The sequence below is a fragment of the Palaemon carinicauda genome, chromosome 7 (assembly GCF_036898095.1).
Source record: "Palaemon carinicauda isolate YSFRI2023 chromosome 7, ASM3689809v2, whole genome shotgun sequence".
Classification (NCBI taxonomy): Eukaryota; Metazoa; Arthropoda; class Malacostraca; order Decapoda; family Palaemonidae; genus Palaemon; species Palaemon carinicauda.
Window position 1 is genome coordinate 160,865,505 of NC_090731.1, and position 19,260 is coordinate 160,884,764.

A 19,260-nucleotide genomic window follows, 5' to 3' on the forward strand; every position below is an offset into this window, starting at 1 on the left:
CACTGGGTATACAAGTATATATGTGTATATATACACAATTTATTCATAATTATTCATTTGATAAGATCCATAATGAAACTTGATTCTTTTAGGTATGTGAACACTTACCTGAGATATTATACTCTAAAAAAAATACTATTTACTTAAGAATACAATAAGATTGAATTTACACTTGTTCCGTAACCGAAATACAAACCACGCTATTTACAAAGGGTATTACTTTTAGCGTAGCTGAAATGGCGAGCCATTAGAATTTAACGAGGGTGTATTACCCCCGCGCTAGTTAGCGGGGGGGTAGGGGAGTGGTAGCTAGCTACCCCTCCTCCCCCTCACACACAGGTGAATACTCACTTTCACTTTTGGCTCGGACTGTGACAGACGTCTCTGTCTTGGTCCTCGCTTGGCAGCCATTGTCTGTTTTGTCTTAATCGCTTACTTTTCTTTTACTCAATATATATGTAAACATGTTTTCATGTTTGTATATATATTTGAGTATAGAAATAAGTAAGTTTCCTTTTCAGATGTGTGTGTGTAGTGTACGATATCTACGTGGAGGCCTCGGCAGTTAGGCCACCACGGCCTAATTTTATGGGTTGCGATCGAGTTTGACTTCGGTCTTTCTCTCTCTCTCTCTCTTGAGGTCGTTCACCCTTTTACTATGTTTTACTACGCCCTTGTAGCTTCCTTCCCGTGTGGGTGGGGTTGCTACGCCGTACATTTTGTCTCAATTAGTTTATGAATCTAATTGTAGTTGTTAATTTTTCAGCTTGTAGAACGATTCCTTTCGGGGTTTTCGTTTTTTCTTTAGTGTTCATTCATTTTTAAATTACTTAATTACATAGTTACATAATTATAATTGTTATAATTCTGTTTTGGTTACAGCTCTCCTTCCGCGAGTGTAAGTGGTTGTGAGGGCACGTGCCTGTTGTGTAATTCTTGTTCCTTTTCCTCGGGATTCCTCTTCGGAGCCTTCCCGGGGGAATGAATGTGTACTAATATTATTTGTTTTATTTTTTTACAGTTACCGATCTAGTTCGTCTCTGTAATATAGCAACGGTGTGAGCTGTCTGGTTGAGTCCTGGGGATTCGGCTGTTGCTGCCTCCCCCCTTGTATTGTCGTCAGGGGCGTGTCTCCTTCTACTGGTAGTACTCCCGTGTCGACGGACAGCTCTCCAGTTCATTTTAGAACAGTCAGGAGGCTTGCCTCCTTGGGCGGATAACTTTCCTTCCGAGGGAAGTTTTTTCCTGTCCAGGCTTGAGCTTTTCCTCTTTTGGGGGGTTCTTCTCTTGCCTTTTTTTCGTGCGACTATGCTCTTGGTGCTGAGCGGTCGCACCTGCAGTTTCGCTCAAGGGGCTGGGCAACTGCAGGAGCTCCTCTTCGGAGGATTGCCCCTCTTAGGTCACTGGCTGACCAGTCTCTTCCACGAAGTGTTTCTCTTTCGTTCGCGAGAGAGTACACTCATAGAGACTCCTCTTCGGAGGTTTCTTCTGTTGCTGTTGCTGTTGGCCTCCCTCGCCGTAAGGCCCTCCGTCCGCCTCGTCGTAAGGGCCTCTCATCTCCCTATAAGGGTGCTTGAGGCGCCTTTTTGAATCTCCGTTTGCAGCCTACAACTTCTTTTTCTCGATCTTCCGTCTTGGTGCAGATGGACAGCAGTCTAATCTCGTCTTCCGACGGGCAACGGTCTTCCCGACGGACAACGGTCTTCCCGACGGACAGCGGTCTTCCGACGGACATCAGTCTCCCGGCGGACAACGATCCCTTCGGGGCAAAGGGTTGCCCCCACGGGGGTTCTTCCCTTGCGTGTCAGGGTTTCCCTGCGCGCCCTTCTGTTCGTCAGCGCTCTCCTGTTCGTCAGCGCTTTCAAGATGATCTTCCCTGTGGTTCCTGTTACGTGCCCTGTGCGCCCACGTTCGCCCTCGCGATCTAGAACTTCGGTTCAGGTCGGGGTCAAGGACTCTTCTTCTTTGCGCAGGCTTCCACGCGTAGCCTGCTCGTCAGCGATCATCAGCTCGTCAGCGATCATCAGCTCGTCAGCGATCATCAGCTCGCCAGCGATCGTCAGCTCGTCAGCGATCATCAGCTCGTCAGCGATCGTCAGCTCGTCAGCGATCATCAGCTCGCCAGCGATCGTCAGCTCGTCAGCGATCATCAGCTCGCCAGCGATCTCCAGATCGCCCACGTGTGTTACAGCTGGCACGCCAACGTTCTCCAACACTTCTGAAGGAACATGGTTCGCCAGCTACTAGCTCAACTGCGGATGCTGATCGCCATCGCGCGACCCTCAACTGCAGATGCTGACCGCCATCGCGCGACCCTCAACTGCAGATGCTGACCGCCATCGCGCGACCCTCAACTGCAGATGCTGACCGCCATCGCGCGACCCTCAACTGCAGATGCTGACCGCCATCGCGCGACCCTCAACTGCAGATGCTGCTCGCCATCGCACAACCCTGAACGATTGCCCGCTTACGCATGCTGCTCCTCATCGCACAACCCTGAACGATCGCCCTCCTGCAGATGCTGATCACCATCGCACCCTTTCACGCGATCATTCACCTGCGCATGCTGCTCGCCATCGCACAACCCTGAACGATTGCCCGCTTACGCATGCTGCTCCTCATCGCACAACCCTGAACGATCGCCCTCCTGCAGATGCTGATCACCATCGCACCCTTTCACGCGATCATTCACCTGCGCATGCTGCTCGCCATCGCACAACCCTGAACGATTGGCCGCTTACGCATGCTGCTCCTCATCGCACCACCCTGAACGATCGCCCTCCTGCAGATGCTGATCACCATCGCACCCTTTCACGCGATCATTCACCTGCGCATGCTGCTCGCCATCGCACAACCCTGCACGATAGCCCGCTTACGCATGCTGCTCCTCATCGCACAACCCTGAACGCTCGCCCTCTTGCGGATGCTGATCACCATCGCACCCTATCACGCGATCATTCACCTACACATGCTGCTCGCCATCGCTTACCGCCAGCGATCTTCTTCACCTACGCGGCAGCACGATCCCTCGCCGTCACGCCCATTCCCCTGCGCGCCCGCGCGATCGCTCGCCTGCGCGCCCGCGCGATCGCTCGCCTGCGCGCCCGCGCGATCGCTCGCCGGCGCGCCCGCGCGATCGCTCGCCTGCGCGCCCGCGCGATCGCTCGCCTGCGCGCCCTCGCGACCGCTCGCCTGCGCGCCCGCGCGACCACTCGCCTGTGCGCCCGCGCGACCATTCGCCTTTGCGCGACCGTTCGCCCTCGCGCGACCATAGTTCGCGGCGAATTCCACAGCCGGTGGTAGCAGCAGGGACGCGTGCTCCTAGGCGGCACTCGGGATCACCTCCATCCAAGCACAGGTTGGTAGTGCAGGACGAAGACAGGTCAGTACAGCATTCTTCCCACCTTCTTTTCAGGCAGGAACCGTCGTGTCCTCTCCAAAGGATCGCCCGATCCCTTTCACCTTAGCAAGGATTTCGGACTCTGTGTCCTTGGAGCAGCAGACATGGTTTGATCCGCTGGCACGGGCGTTAATGAGGGTTATGAAACCAGCACTCACCGGCCAGGGTAACAAACCAGCGGCTGTCTCTCCTACGCTGAAGAGAAAGAGAGGAGTGGACTTCGTGGTGACTTCCCCCAGGGCGAAGTTGGTTCCCAAGAGGTCGGTCTCGAGGGTCCCCTCTCCTGCACGAGTACTCTCTCCTTCTCCCGCCCTGGAAGGATTTTTGGCGGGGGGGCTTTCCGTTGAAGATTTCTCCATCGGACAAGGGGTGACTGCTTACCTCTTCCTCTGGGAGCTTACCAGGTTCTTTCCCTCCTCGGTTACGGCCCGAGGTTTGGTTCAAGGAAGCTACAGGAAGATCAAGGGTACTTTCCTCCTCTCGAGCTCAGGCACCTTGGCCTTTCGTCGTTTAGTATCTACTTGCGGACAAGCTCGATGTTTTACCATCTGGACGCACTGACTGAAGGCTTCCTTCGGGTGTCTCATCTGTGGAGGTCAACGACCTCAGACACCCTTCCATCCTTGAGAAGAGTTTTGTCTTTGCCCAAGGACAGAGACTTAAACATCTGCTGTGCGGAGTAAATCGACTTCCGGTTTCACTCCTCCAAGGCGCTTTCTTCCAGACTCTGCAGGGCTCCAGCTCCCTTTTCTTTCAACCACGTCGGCCTAAGTTATCGGCTACGACAACTGGGACAAGGTGTCCAATTGCAGTTTCCTCCTGTCAGGAACAGATGGCACGGGAGACTCCCCCGGGGGGGCATAGTCCTAAAAGGAGTTCACGAACTCTAGGATTGCAGGTTTTTTCGCTGGGAGGATGCTTAAGGTTACTCATCCGAATGACAGCTTCCCGATGCCCATTCCCGCACAATCTCTGTGAGTAGCCAAGGATATCGCGCCTGCCATCTCTGTCAGCGAATTCAGTGTCTCTGAACCTCTATGCCATAGCATCAGCAGAGTTGCCCGGTTGGGCAGAATGATCCATACCTTAGGCGAAGGTCTTCCTTAGGATCATCGACGGCTTCACCCCCGGCCCCCTCAGTCGATCCTTTCTTGTAAGGAAGGATCTGAGAGGGGATGTCCATAGTCGACCTCTCAGCCCTGATCAAGTTTGTCGAACAAACTTCGGCCAGCGTAGACCAGCAGAATCGATCAGACTGGTAACGAGGCGACAGGACTCCTTTAACCCTGGATCGGAAGGACGGGTACTGTCAGTTTCCATTCCATCCATCTTCCAGGGTGCTCGTCGAATTCAGCCTAAACTGCAAGTATTCCTGCTTATGATGCAGTGTGGCTATCCCGCCGTGGCATAGCAGGTTTGTTTCCCCAGAGAACTCTCCCTGCCTTCCTCTTGGCCGCTCAGGTGCAGACTTCCGCCTCCTCTGCTGTTTGGAGGGCTGGTCAACTCCGGTAGGCTCGGGTTTCGACCTTCTTCAGCGCCGGGAAAAGCTTCCGAATGCTGACCATGAGTGTGGGCTCATGGTATTTTGCTTGGAGCCTTCTCTTCCTCTGCCTCAACATCTGGAGTATCTGGCCATGATATTGAGTCAACCGCCTTACCACGTTGGAAACCCCGCTTCTCGTCCGTCCAGCGAGGTTAAGCAACGTCGGCACTTGGATGGGTGACCACCTGGGGACGCCAGATTCTGTTACCACATCCTCCGAGCCTTCCTTTCGGTTGACTGTGGCAAGACTGAGGAGAGTCGCAGTACCTGTTCTCAGTCAAGCAGAGTTTTCAGCCCTACCTTGGAACGTTTCCTAGTTCTTCTTTCCTCATTGACCCGTTTATAGTCCGAACGGTCGCCTCAGGATAAGTTCCATGTGGGGCGATCCAAGTTCCGGTGGCTTCAGGCAATGTTTAACCGGACTCCCTGGCCCTATGGGACCAGCGGAACTATTAAACCTGCAATGGGTGTTGACCTATGGAGCCTCTTGATGGTAGTGGATATTCTCGTCCTTTCCCCACATTCTTGATGCGGTTCTCGGACTCGTCAAAGGAAAGGGGGGGGGGCATGTTCCGGTCCAGGCCTATGGTCAAGACCTGAAGGATACCTCTCCATCATTCAGGCAGGCTTAAGGGCCTTAGTCTGGCCCCTCTTCAGTCCTACCGCTCCTGCCAAGTCGCCCCGTTGCGTGTCGACTTCATGCTAACCAGCAGGGGACGCATTTTCACACCTTCACATCTTGCAGTAGAGATACCGGGATGATTGAGATTCTCTCAATTCCACCATCGGCTCTCTCATTCCAGGCAGGGGAATGTTTCTCTCAGACTATCCAAGCAGAGCCTCATAGAGAGAGTGTACCTAGGGGTCTTTGACCTTGGGTAACCAGCAAGTGCTGATCTGGGGGACCTGATCGCGACAGCTTGGAACCTCAAGCTTCCGCTAGTTTTCCCCCCAGTCTCAGACCCCGAGACTCTGGCAAGATGCATTCCGGTGATGGTGGGACAACTTCGACGCCTGCGTCTTCCCTCCTTTTTGTCTGCGGACAATGGGTCTCAACAAAACCAGGTTGTCTGTCAACCTTTCAATGGGAGAGCTCCACTGGGACTATGCGCAGAACGGTTTCTGGACCCTCTGCTTCCCCTGACGGAACTCCCGGGAGAGCTTCTCCCACGGCGCAGGCTACTCAAGCAACCACACTGCGACATCTCTCCCGAACCGGGGCGTCGCTTCGGCTTCATGCCTGGAGACACTACGCTTCCTCCTCTAGAAGAGACAACCCGCTACAGTCGCGGTACGGAGGTCGCGTCATCTGCGATAGTCATCCACAGGGGTCTCCCAGGCAAAGTGAAGAGTCTAAGGTGGTTGGTGCCGTGGGAGATATACCTCTTCCCGTGAGGCCTCTTCTCCAGCAATAACGGTCTTATTGCCTTTCGGCGGGAGGAAACTCCTTTCCGCTCTTGGCAATGAAGCCTGTCGCTCAGCCTTTCCCTGACCTTCAGGCTTAAAGGAATAACTTTTTCCTGCCCGCTGGATCTATTCTCGCTCATGCGAAGCTACGATCGTCCCTGCCCTAGTCGGAGGAAGACCTCCAACTTGGAGCATGGCTCGGACTTTTAGTCCTTTAAGAGATCTTCTCAAGACCCTTTTACGACAGGCCTCGGATTGTATTCCGCCTTGGGTCTTCTGCTCACTCTGGCCACGGCCAGTGTGTAAGCAATCTTCTTGGTCTCTTACTACTCCCCCCCTTTCTAAGGAAGAGGGGAAGGCAACATTCAGGCTCGCTCCTGAGTTGTTGGCTAGACTCAGAATCTGAGGGTCCCGACCCTTCGGTCCGATTCATTCAAGATTTTGAGTCTCCATTCTGTGTCTGATGTCCCAAGACCTTCTCTTTCTTGCCAGTACAGGAATCGAGAGGTTAGCGCTGGGAACAGCTGCAGTTTGGCCTCAGTTGCAGCCGATTTGGGAACACAAGGAGGACATGGGGGGAGAGTCACCAGTATACCTCTTCAGCCCGGACTCAAGGACATTCATCTCGACCTGTCTTCAGACCCTCCCCCGTCACGTCGCCCTACAGCACGATGTTGGATACATCGCAACGTCCCTCGCCTTCGAGTAATACTACTCTGTGACGCAGGTGCTACAAGCTGGAGTCTGGAAGCGTCTGATGACCTTCGCAGCCCGCTTCCTGCAGGGCGTGACCCACAGGAGTCTCGATACGTTTTCTATCGCTCTGTGGTGGCTACACAACAGCTGGTCTAACCTCAGGCTCCTTTTTGGACAGGTAGCAGAAGGTTGAGGGCATTGTTATCAGGTTTTAGTCTGCATGAACGAAAGAAGTATGTCTGGCCCTTACTTCTTTCTTCATCATCCCCTCTACGGGGAAGCAGCATCCTGGTCTCTGCATAGCTGACCTCGAACCTCTGCAGGTAAACCATGCTTCCTTGTGTTCCGAGTATTGAGTCAATACTGTCGCGTCCCCCATACCCTGACGAGGTGGTATTGGGAACGTCCTAACCCAGAGTTCCTTCTGGAACTCCAGGTCAACTGCCTAAGACGGGTCACACTTCTTCCTTCACACACAAGCTTACGTAGGCCACATGGTTCCTTGCGGTGCAAGGAACTTGTGAGGTGCAGGGACTCCTTTTCTCGAGTGCGACTCACTCGGATTCTGAGTCCCCGGGTAAAGCCAAAGCCAGTATGGCTGGGGACTTTCCACCCTTCCTAAGGGATAAGTCACCCTTTGTAAATAGCGTGGTTTGTATTTCGGTTACGGAACAAATGACAAATTCGAAGATAATTTGTATTTTTCCTAACCATACAAACCTTAGCTATTTACACATATTTGCCCGCCAGCCCTGTCCCCCAAGACAAGTCCTACCTCTAAGTGAAAGTGAGTATTCACCTGTGTGTGAGGGGGAGGAGGGGTAGCTAGCTACCACTCCCCTACCCCCCCGCTAACTAGCGCGGGGGTAATACACCCTCGTTAAATTCTAATGGCTCGCCATTTCAGCTACGCTAAAAGTAATACCCTTTGTAAATAGCTAAGGTTTGTATGGTTAGGAAAAATACAAATTATCTTCGAATTTGTCATTTTTCATCTCATTTGGAGATTAAGTGGAGATGAACGTGTCATCAATTCATGTATACTGTATTTTCTGGGCTCGAACCTGTGCCGCCCAGTGAATAAGCTCCATTTAGCACTTATTCTTAGGTAATTTACTGCTAAATATACCAGAGAAAAAATGTAAAGGAGTGCTAGGTTAACTAGCTCGCTCACCTATTGGTGTCGGTATAAAATTGGGCGTATAGTCCAGAGGTCCCGCACTATTTAGATTTATCCACGACAGAAACCCCAATAGAGGAGAGCCGTTCAACCTCACTCGGTACTACTAACAATGCATCCGCTCAGAACCCAACTCCTTTTAGCACGACGAGTATAGTAACCCGCATTTTTGTTGTGCTCTCGATTTTGGTTTATTTTCCATTGAATTATGGCTTCTTCGTCGGTTTCCCAGGAGACACCGTCTAAGTTAAGTACCAAGCTGGGTTTTACTGTGTTTTGAGCAACCTAGATCGTTTAATATTTATATTATAGGAGTTTATTCTCTTCCTTCATATCGATCTTGCTTGATTTCACTACAGTTGGTACTCCTGTTTTTGAGAGCTTTTAAGTTTCACTTGCGGTGTTACTATGTGTATTATTTTTATTATCAAATATTATTTGTTATTGTGAATATTCATTATTTAGCGTTTAGAATCCTCGTGGTTCAATTTTAGGGCCGATATCATTTACGTATCGTTATGGCTGCCGACCTTCGTGCTAGGCGGCAATGTTATTTTTAGCCATCAGGTGTGTCTTTTGTGATTTAATTATTATGTTGCATGCCTTGCCCAAAATTTTCTATGTGTTTATTCATATAATTTTTAACGCTATTATTATTATAATGAATATTTGTGCCATTACTCCGTTTGATCTGTCTGGTTGGGGATCGTCAGTTGGTAGCCCTGCTGCCTCGTATCACGTGATCCTCCCCCACGCTCCCCCTCTAGCTAGGTGGGCGGCTAGGCTTCTCCCCCCTCCACTAAGGGACCGTTGCCTTCCCTCCTTTTAGAGGGGGTAGTTCAGTGTTTATGGACTTTGTCCTCCGGGTGGCCCGGCGGGTTCGTCTCTGTCTAGTCTGGTTGGCCACCGGTCAACAGAGTTGGATCCCGGTGCACCCTATTTTATATTCACTTTTCATTCTGGCTTATGTTATACGAAACCCTCCGGGTTCGATTGGCGATTCTTAGCTACAGTTCTGCCCCCCCTATTATTTTATAACATTTCCGATGATGATTATATATGACAGATCACTACCCCGGAGTCCCTAAATGAATTGGTATTGGATATACTTTTATTTCCCGGCCCGGGGTCTACCCCGCCCCGGGAAATCAGACACCATGTGTCTTAATTCCTTGTTATTGCATCCTTTTTTATGCCCCCGGCTTGACCGGAATGGATTGCTATACTTTAGTTTCAAGTTAGACTTATGTTTAGGCCCGGGTCCTCCGGTCCCGCCCCTATGTAAGAATATTACAGTTAAGCTCTAACCTTGCGTTAGACCTATGTTAGGCCCGGGTCCTCCGGACCCGCCCCTACCTAAGAATATTACAGTTAAGCTCTATTCTTGTGTTAGACCTATGTTAGGCCCGGGTCCTCCGGACCCGCCCCTACTTAAAGAATAGTACAGTTAAGCTCTAATCTTGTGTTAGACCTATGTTAGGCCCGGGTCCTCCTCCTTCAAGGTGATGCCTTTCGGGCTCAACATCGCCCCAAGGATCTTCACAAAGTTAGCAGAAGTCGCTGTTCAGGAACTCAGGAATCAAGGGATTCAAGTAGTAGCCTATCTGGACGACTGGCTCATTTGGTCAGACACCTCCCAAAATTGCCTAAAAGCCACTCACAAAGTCATCCATTATCTTCAATCTCTAGGCTTCCAGATCAACTTCAAGAAGTCCCGTCTTCTTCCAAAATCGAAGTTCCAATGGCTCGGCCTGCAATGGGATCTTATTTCTCATACTTTGTGTCTTCCCAGACCCAAGAGGTTAGAGATTGCAAGGAACACCAAACGCTTTCTCAAAGACAAAGTAAGTTCCAGACGACTCCAAGAGAGGATTCTGGGGTCCCTTCAGTTTGCCTCAGTGACGGATCTTCTTCTGAAGGCAAAATTGAAAGATATCAATCATGTCTGGCGTTCGAGGGCAAACCGGAAGCTCCGGGACAGGAAAGTCCGCCTTCCTCCCATTCTACGGGAAAGACTTCTTCCTTGGACAAGAGCAAACAGTCTGTCAAAGTCAGTTCCCCTTCGATTTCCGCCTCCGAAATTAATCATTCACACGGACGCATCCTTATCAGGTTGGGTCGGCTATTCTCAGCTCAAGAAAGTTCAAGGTCTTTGGACTCCCTTGTTCCGCCAATTTCACATCAATGTGTTAGAGGCCATGGCAGTTCTTCTAACCCTGAAACGTCTCGCTCTTCCCAAGAAACAACACCTTCGTCTGGTCCTCGACAGCGAAGTGGTGGTCCGCTGCCTCAACAGAGGCGGGTCAAAGTCAGGGCCTCTGAACCATGTTCTAGTAGCCATATTCTCCCTAGCAGCCTTGAACCGTTGGCATCTTTCAGCTGTCCACCTGGCGGGAGTCCGGAATGTAGTGGCAGACGCCCTGTCCCGGACCTCCCCTCTAGAATCGGAATGGTCACTCGATCTAAAGTCATTTCGGTGGATTCTCTCTCAGGTTCCCGGTCTCCAAGTGGACCTCTTCGCCACGGAATCCAACCACAAATTGAGAGTATATGTGGCTCCCAATCTAGACCCTCAGGCTTACGCCACAGACGCCATGTCACAGAATTGGGACACCTGGGAAAAGATTTATCTCTTTCCCCCGGTGAATCTTTTGCTGAAAGTTCTAGACAAACTGAGATCCTTCAAGGGACAAGTAGCCTTGGTCGCACCCAACTGGCCCAAGAGCAACTGGTATCCTCTCCTGCAAGAGTTGAGACTATACCCTCACCCGATACCCAATCCGGTTCTGTCTCAGATAGTACAAACACGCGTTGTGTACGCTTTCTCAAACATTCAGAGCGCCCTAACTTTATGGACTTTATGAAGTTTGCGGCTATGCATGGTGCCAATATTGATCCTCAAAACACCTTGTTCCTAGAATCGGATAAACGGGATTCCACCATCCGCCAGTATGACTCTGCAGTTAAAAAGTTGGCAAAATTTTTAATAGACTCAGACGTGAACTGTATGAACTTGAACCTTACAGTCACTTTCTTTAGATCTTTATTAGAATCAGGTCTGGCAGCCAATACTATCACCACTATTAAATCGGCTCTGAAAAAGATCTTCCTAGTGGGTTTTAACATAGACTTAACCGACTCTTTGTTAGCTTCAATTCCGAAAGCTTGTGCCAGACTGAAACCGGTTACTCGTCCTACCCCGGTGGCCTGGTTCCTTAATGACGTACTCAAATTGGCTTCTGATACCATTAACAGTTCTTGCGATTACATGCCCCTTCTCAGGAAAACACTTTTCCTGGTGAGCTTGGCTTCCGGGGCAAGAATTTCTGAATTGGCAGCCTTGTCGAGAGACCCGGGTCATATTGACTTTCTGCCTTCGGGAGAGGTCCTTCTTTCTCCTAACAAATTCTTTTTGGCTAAGAACGAAGACCCTCAAAACAGATGGTCCTCCTGGAAAATTGTTCCCCTCACGCAAGATCCGTCTCTGTGCCCTGTTACTACTCTTAGGTCTTATTTATCCCGGACCTCCTCTAACTCCTCGGGGCCTCTATTCGTTAGAGAACAAGGCGGTACCATTACTATTAAAGGGATCAGGCAACAAATTTTGTATTTTATTAAACAAGCTAACCCTGACTCTTTTCCTCTTGCACATGATATCAGGGCGGTTGCTACCTCGGTGAACTTCTTTCACCACATGAATTTTACAGACCTTTCCAGGTTTACAGGGTGGAAATCACCGTCAGTGTTCAAGAAACACTACCTTAAACATTTGGAAGCCCTAAAATTTTCTACAGTAGCCGCAGGGAGCGTAGTTACTCCCAGGTAACTCACAGGTTAATGCCTTGTCTCTTTATTTCTCCCTCTTACCTGCCTCATTTATACCCTATTGTATTCGTTGGTCTCGCACCTGAATACTGTTATTATATTTGTAAATTTTTATATACTCCTGAGTATCTGTATATTATCACTCACGGCATTATTATGCCTACCTTATTGGATTTATGTTCATATTTAAGATACCCTTATAATTGTTTTTTGGTACTCATCTCTGATTAAAAGCATCCTGTATTTCCCTTACGCTTATGTTTTTTCCTTTATTTTGCAAGTTTGGTGACATTTTCTCTTGTATAGATTCACTGGGCGGCACAGGTTCGAGCCCAGAAAAGGGATTTTGACGTAGGAAAAATCTATTTCTGGGCGAGGGACCTGTGCCGCCCAGTGAACCCTCCCAGCTCCTCTCCCTTGGAGTCCCCAAACTTTGGGTGCTAAGGAGTTGGGTTCTGAGCGGATGCATTGTTAGTAGTACCGAGTGAGGTTGAACGGCTCTCCTCTATTGGGGTTTCTGTCGTGGATAAATCTAAATAGTGCGGGACCTCTGGACTATACGCCCAATTTTATACCGACACCAATAGGTGAGCGAGCTAGTTAACCTAGCACTCCTTTACATTTTTTCTCTGGTATATTTAGCAGTAAATTACCTAAGAATAAGTGCTAAATGGAGCTTATTCACTGGGCGGCACAGGTCCCTCGCCCAGAAATAGATTTTTCCTACGTCAAAATCCCTTTTGAAGGGCACCTTAGATAGCCCACTGGAAATCACATAGCATACATGCCATAGAGTTGTTAGTAAGTATATTATGATGTAAAGTTTAGTGTTAGTTGTGTGAGGTTTAGTGTAGCATATGCATTTATATTGTCATGATGTGTATAAAATGAAAGTAAGGATTTTAGTTGCATTCTCTTTTGAATATAGTTTCATTAATTCTATATTTAGTTAATATATTTCTGTTCAATCCTATTTCAGTTGCCCCAGCAACCAGTGGTGGTAGTTATAGCTTTGGCGGAACCACAACAACGGGAACGACGACTAGTACCGGTTTCAGTTTAGGTGGAGGAACTCTTACTGTTGCTGCCCCTGTTTCATCTACTGGTACTGGTTTTTCCTTCGGAGCCGTCCCCACTGCAACTACCCCTGCCTCAACTTCAGGATTTGCTGTTCCTGCCTCAACTTCAGGATTTGCTGTTCCTGCCTCAACTTCAGGATTTGCTGCTCCTGCCGCAACTTCAGGATTTTCTACTCCTGCCTCAACTCCAGGATTTTCATTTGGAGGGTTAGGTGGAACAACTCCAGCATCGCAGTCAACAGGATTTTCTTTTGGCAACACTACACAAACGACTGCTGCAAAACCTTCTGGATTTGGATTTGGTAAGATTTGAATTCTGTACTGTGCCTCATTTTTTTTTTCTCCATTCCACTTTATATTGCATTTGTTCCATTTTTAGTTATTTTTCAGTATTTATAGTCAATTTAAAAAAAAAGAAAGGGCATAATTCTAGGTTCCACTAGCATTTGCTTAAATGATTTGTTTTGAAATGAGAGACCAAATAGACTGGGTATAATGTAAAAAGCAAAGTGCATTGCTCATGGAGATCAAAGGGAAAAAACAAAAAGTCTTAAGTACAAGTGTAATACACACAATAAGTATTACCTCCCTTCCGTGAGTTGTATACAATATCGGCTAAAGATACTGTAATTGATTTTATATTCTATGTTACAGTGGATGCTAAACTATATTTATCAATTGCTAAGGCATTTTATTTCAAATTAACTTTTCCAAGGGGATGCAAGGTAAAATTTAAGCCAGATGTGATCTTCGCAAATTATCAGTTTGTGCAGAAAGTGTGTTCCCATACAGTGTATATGCCTGTTATTAATTTTTTTTTATCCAAAATAATGCAAGCAAATTGAAAAAATCATCAATTAAAGAAAGAGTTTTTAATATTTCTGATATTTTATCCCTCACTAGATGGTACCCCTACTAATTATTTTACCATCCTTAGTAGCTGATATAGCATTGTTTTGAAAAAATAAGTTGCCTCTACTTTCCTTATCTAATGCTCTCTCTGCCTGAACTCCTTTTTGCCATGACATGGTGTACTTCCTCAGAGCGAGGTGTTCCTGGAATTCCTGTGTCTAAATGTACAGTGTATCAAGTCAAGATTCTGTGCTTTGTATTTTGTATTGTTCCTCAAGTGTTCACTGATGTTCACCTCGGTAGCAGCTTGGGCCCCCTCGCAAGAGATAGCTTTGTTGCTGTGTATCTCTACGACTGGCTGATCCTGGCCTACTCTGTTAGGCAGTTGCTACAGAAATGAGAACAGCTTTTCACGTTTTGTTGCGATCTGGAGATTGTGATAAACTGGGGGAAGTCTAATTTCATACCTAAGCAAAGGTTGTAGAACTTGGGCATGCCTTTGACTGGCCAGATAGTACTGTACTACATTGGATCCCTCTCTGATCATGACTCAATTTTCCTTTGCCTATACATACACCGAATAGTCTGGCCTATTCTTTACACATTCTCCTCTTTCCTAAAGCAACTGAGAACACTAATAAAACCAAAAAAATTCTTTTCCACTCGAGGAGCTGGCTACTGCACTATACAGTAATTGTTTAGTATCTAGGTTCCACTTGGGAAGAGTAGAAGAGCTATGGTAAGCAGCTCTTCTAGGAGGACTCTCCAAAATCCAACCATTGTTTTATAGTCTTGGGTAGTACTATACCCTCTGAACTATGGTCTTCCACTGTATTATTTAGAGTTCACTTGCTTGAGGGTATCAGTTTCCCTATTTCCTATCCTCACGGGGATATTTTCCCTGTCGGAGCTCTTGGGCGTATAGCATCCTGCTTTTCTAACTATGTTTGTAGCATAGCTAGTACTGCAATAATGATGATGATAATCAGCAGCAAGAATCTTGCCATCTAGCGATTGCATCAGCAAGCTCAAGAAGGTAGCATGACCATTTTTGTTGAAGACAAAATTCCCAGCTCAACACTAGCATAGTTTTCTCTGCTACCTTTCCTCGCTGGAGCTGCTCGTTACCCACAATCACCTCCACCAGTTAGCTCTTCAGTGGTGTTTGAAGGATCACTGTTCAGCCGCGAGGGATCCCCCTTTTCTTCCTGTACTAGTGAGGCAGGAGGCTTGGGACAATCTTACCGGGTGGCTGAAGGAGAAAAACCTCACCAAGGGAGGCCTACTCTACTCCAACTTCCAATATGCAACTGTTCTCAGATGTGTTGTAGGAAGGGTGGAGCACACACCTGTCTCAGGAGTGTGGTCAGAAGAAAAAAGGTACCTGCACATCAACATTCTGACAATGCAAGTAATCTTTCTTGCCCTCGGCATTCCTAAAACGTTTGAGGAAGCACTCTGTAGTGTTGATTAGCGACAGTACCACTGTAGTAGCATTTCTCGCCATAGACATTCACCCAGGCAAGGCGAATGTATCAGCGGACATACTCAATTGCTAGAGGCATGTTGTAGGGTCGGAGTGGCCCTTACACAACTGCATAGCGGAGAGGCTTTTCGCCATGTGTGGTTCTCCAGGGATCGACTTGTTCCCCACAGGGCTAAACAGGAAGCTCCTTGTGTGTGAAGACACCTTCCAGTACCCATGGAATCACCCGGACATTCAGCCTGATCCATTCGCTAATCAATCGAGTGTTTATTTCTCCGGGACTCCGGATGACCTTGGTGGTTCACATATGGTCACGTACTGAATGGTATTCCGATCTGTTAGCACTACTTGTCGAGATCCAGAAAGAACTACCCCAATTATGGTCCATACTGGTATGTCAGTCGCATCTCCAGAGGTAGCACCATTCTGTGATGTGACTTGAACTTCATGGTTGGAGGCTATCCAGCATGTCCTCCGAGTGAAAGGCTTTTCGTGAGCCACTATACAGGAGATGCCTGGATACCTGCGATGGTCCTCTGTAAATGGAAAGTTGGCCATCTTCTACTATGGTTGTTGTAGAAAGGATACTTCTCTAGTCAACATTTCTACCACCAATCACGGATTTCCTTGTCTTCCTTCTCCAAGATAAGCGCCTCTCAGTCATGACTTTCAAAGACTATGGCTCAGAATGGTGTTTTGAGTGAAGGGTATAGACTATAATAGATTATAAATGACAACGATATGACAAATTCGAAGATAATTTGTATTTTTCCTAACCATACAAACCTTAGCTATTTACAAAGGGTTATTACTTTTAGCGTAGCTGAAATGGCGAGCCATTAGAATTTAACGAGGGTGTATTACCCCCGCGCTAGTTAGCGGGGGGGTAGGGGAGTGGTAGCTAGCTACCCCTCCTCCCCCTCACACACAGGTGAATACTCACTTTCACTTAGAGGTAGGACTTGTCTTGGGGGACAGGGCTGGCGGGCAAATATGTGTAAATAGCTAAGGTTTGTATGGTTAGGAAAAATACAAATTATCTTCGAATTTGTCATTTGTTCCGTAACCGAAATACAAACCACGCTATTTACAAAGGGTGACTTATCCCTTAGGAAGGGTGGAAAGTCCCCAGCCATACTGGCTTTGGCTTTACCCGGGGACTCAGAATCCGAGTGAGTCGCACTCGAGAAAAGGAGTCCCTGCACCTCACAAGTTCCTTGCACCGCAAGGAACCATGTGGCCTACGTAAGCTTGTGTGTGAAGGAAGAAGTGTGACCCGTCTTAGGCAGTTGACCTGGAGTTCCAGAAGGAACTCTGGGTTAAGACGTTCCCAATACCACCTCGTCAGGGTATGGGGGACGCGACAGTATTGACTCAATACTCGGAACACAAGGAAGCATGGTTTACCTGCAGAGGTTCGAGGTCAGCTATGCAGAGACCAGGATGCTGCTTCCCCGTAGAGGGGATGATGAAGAAAGAAGTAAGGGCCAGACATACTTCTTTCGTTCATGCAGACTAAAACCTGACAACAATGCCCTCAACCTTCTGCTACCTGTCCAAAAAGGAGCCTGAGGTTAGACCAGCTGTTGTGTAGCCACCACAGAGCGATAGAAAACGTATCGAGACTCCTGTGGGTCACGCCCTGCAGGAAGCGGGCTGCGAAGGTCATCAGACGCTTCCAGACTCCAGCTTGTAGCACCTGCGTCACAGAGTAGTATTACTCGAAGGCGAGGGACGTTGCGATGTATCCAACATCGTGCTGTAGGGCGACGTGACGGGGGAGGGTCTGAAGACAGGTCGAGATGAATGTCCTTGAGTCCGGGCTGAAGAGGTATACTGGTGACTCTCCCCCCATGTCCTCCTTGTGTTCCCAAATCGGCTGCAACTGAGGCCAAACTGCAGCTGTTCCCAGCGCTAACCTCTCGATTCCTGTACTGGCAAGAAAGAGAAGGTCTTGGGACATCAGACACAGAATGGAGACTCAAAATCTTGAATGAATCGGACCGAAGGGTCGGGACCCTCAGATTCTGAGTCTAGCCAACAACTCAGGAGCGAGCCTGAATGTTGCCTTCCCCTCTTCCTTAGAAAGGGGGGGGAGTAGTAAGAGACCAAGAAGATTGCTTACACACTGGCCGTGGCCAGAGTGAGCAGAAGACCCAGGGCGGAATACAATCCGAGGCCTGTCGTAAAAGGGTCTTGAGAAGATCTCTTAAAGGACTAAAAGTCCGAGCCATGCTCCAAGTTGGAGGTCTTCCTCCGACTAGGGCAGGGACGATCGTAGCTTCGCATGAGCGAGGATAGATCCAGCGGGCAGGAAAAAGTTATTCCTTTAAGCCTGAAGGTCAGGGAAAGGCTGAGCGACAGGCTTCATTGCCAAGAGCGGAAAGGAGTTTCCTCCCGCCGAAAGGCAATAAGACCGTTATTGCTGGAGAAGAGGCCTCACGGGAAGAGGTATATCTCCCACGGCACCAACCACCTTAGACTCTTCACTTTGCCTGGGAGACCCCTGTGGATGACTATCGCAGATGACGCGACCTCCGTGCCGCGACTGTAGCGGGTTGTCTCTTCTAGAGGAGGAAGCGTAGTGTCTCCAGGCATGAAGCCGAAGCGACGCCCCGGTTCGGGAGAGATGTCGCAGTGTGGTTGCTTGAGTAGTCTGCGCCGTGGGAGAAGCTCTCCCGGGAGTTCCGTCAGGGGAAGCAGAGGGTCCAGAAACCGTTCTGCACATAGTCCCAGTGGAGCTCTCCCATTGAAAGGTTGACAGACAACCTGGTTTTGTTGAGACCCATTGTCCGCAGACAAAAAGGAGGGAAGACGCAGGCGTCGAAGTTGTCCCACCATCACCGGAATGCATCTTGCCAGAGTCTCGGGGTCTGAGACTGGGGGGAAAACTAGCGGAAGCTTGAAGTTCCAAGCTGTCGCGATCAGGTCCCCCAGACCAGCACTTGCTGGTTACCCAAGGTCAAAGACCCCTAGGTACACTCTCTCTATGAGGCTCTGCTCGGATAGTCTGAGAGAAACATTCCCCTGCCTGGAATGAGAGAGCCGATGGTGGAATTGAGAGAATCTCAATCATCCCGATATCTCTACTGCAAGATGTGAAGGTGTGAAAATGCGTCCCCTGCTGGTTAGCATGAAGTCGACACGCAACGGGGCGACTTGGCAGGAGCGGTAGGATCTGAAGAGGGGCCAGACTAAGGCCCTTAAGCCTGCCTGAATGATGGAGAGGTATCCTTCAGGTCTTGACCATAGGCCTGGACCGGAACATGCCCCCCCCCCCCCCCCTTTCCTTTGACGAGTCCGAGAACCGCATCAAGAATGTGGGGAAAGGACGAGAATATCCACTACCATCAAGAGGCTCCATAGGTCAACACCCATTGCAGGTTTAATAGTTCCGCTGGTCCCATAGGGCCAGGGAGTCCGGTTAAACATTGCCTGAAGCCACCGGAACTTGGATCGCCCCACATGGAACTTATCCTGAGGCGACCGTTCGGACTATAAACGGGTCAATGAGGAAAGAAGAACTAGGAAACGTTCCAAGGTAGGGCTGAAAACTCTGCTTGACTGAGAACAGGTACTGCGACTCTCCTCAGTCTTGCCACGGTGAACCGAAAGGAAGGCTCGGAGGATGTAGTAACAGAATCTGGCGTCCCCAGGTGGTCACCCATCCAAGTACCGACGTTGCTTAACCTCGCTGGACGGACGAGAAGCGGGGTTTCCAACGTGGTAAGGCGGTTGACTCAATATCATGGCCAGATACTCCAGATGTTGAGGCAGAGGAAGAGAAGGCTC

The 19,260-nt window shown here is 49.0% G+C and overlaps 1 protein-coding gene across 4 annotated transcripts in view; it reads left to right on the forward strand.

Annotated features, from left to right (window-relative positions):
- The window catches only part of LOC137644107 (nuclear pore complex protein Nup58-like), a 129,698-nt gene that overhangs the window by 22,935 nt on the left and 87,503 nt on the right, over window positions 1-19,260 (forward strand). For all 4 annotated transcript variants that reach the window (XR_011045130.1, XM_068377057.1, XM_068377055.1 and 1 more), the window contains exon 6: window positions 13,031-13,432. Coding sequence is in view for 3 of the 4 variants with exons in the window: in XM_068377057.1 (XP_068233158.1) it covers window positions 13,031-13,432 (402 nt within the window). In the remaining variant the exon portion in view is untranslated. The remainder of the gene's footprint in view (window positions 1-13,030; window positions 13,433-19,260) is intronic.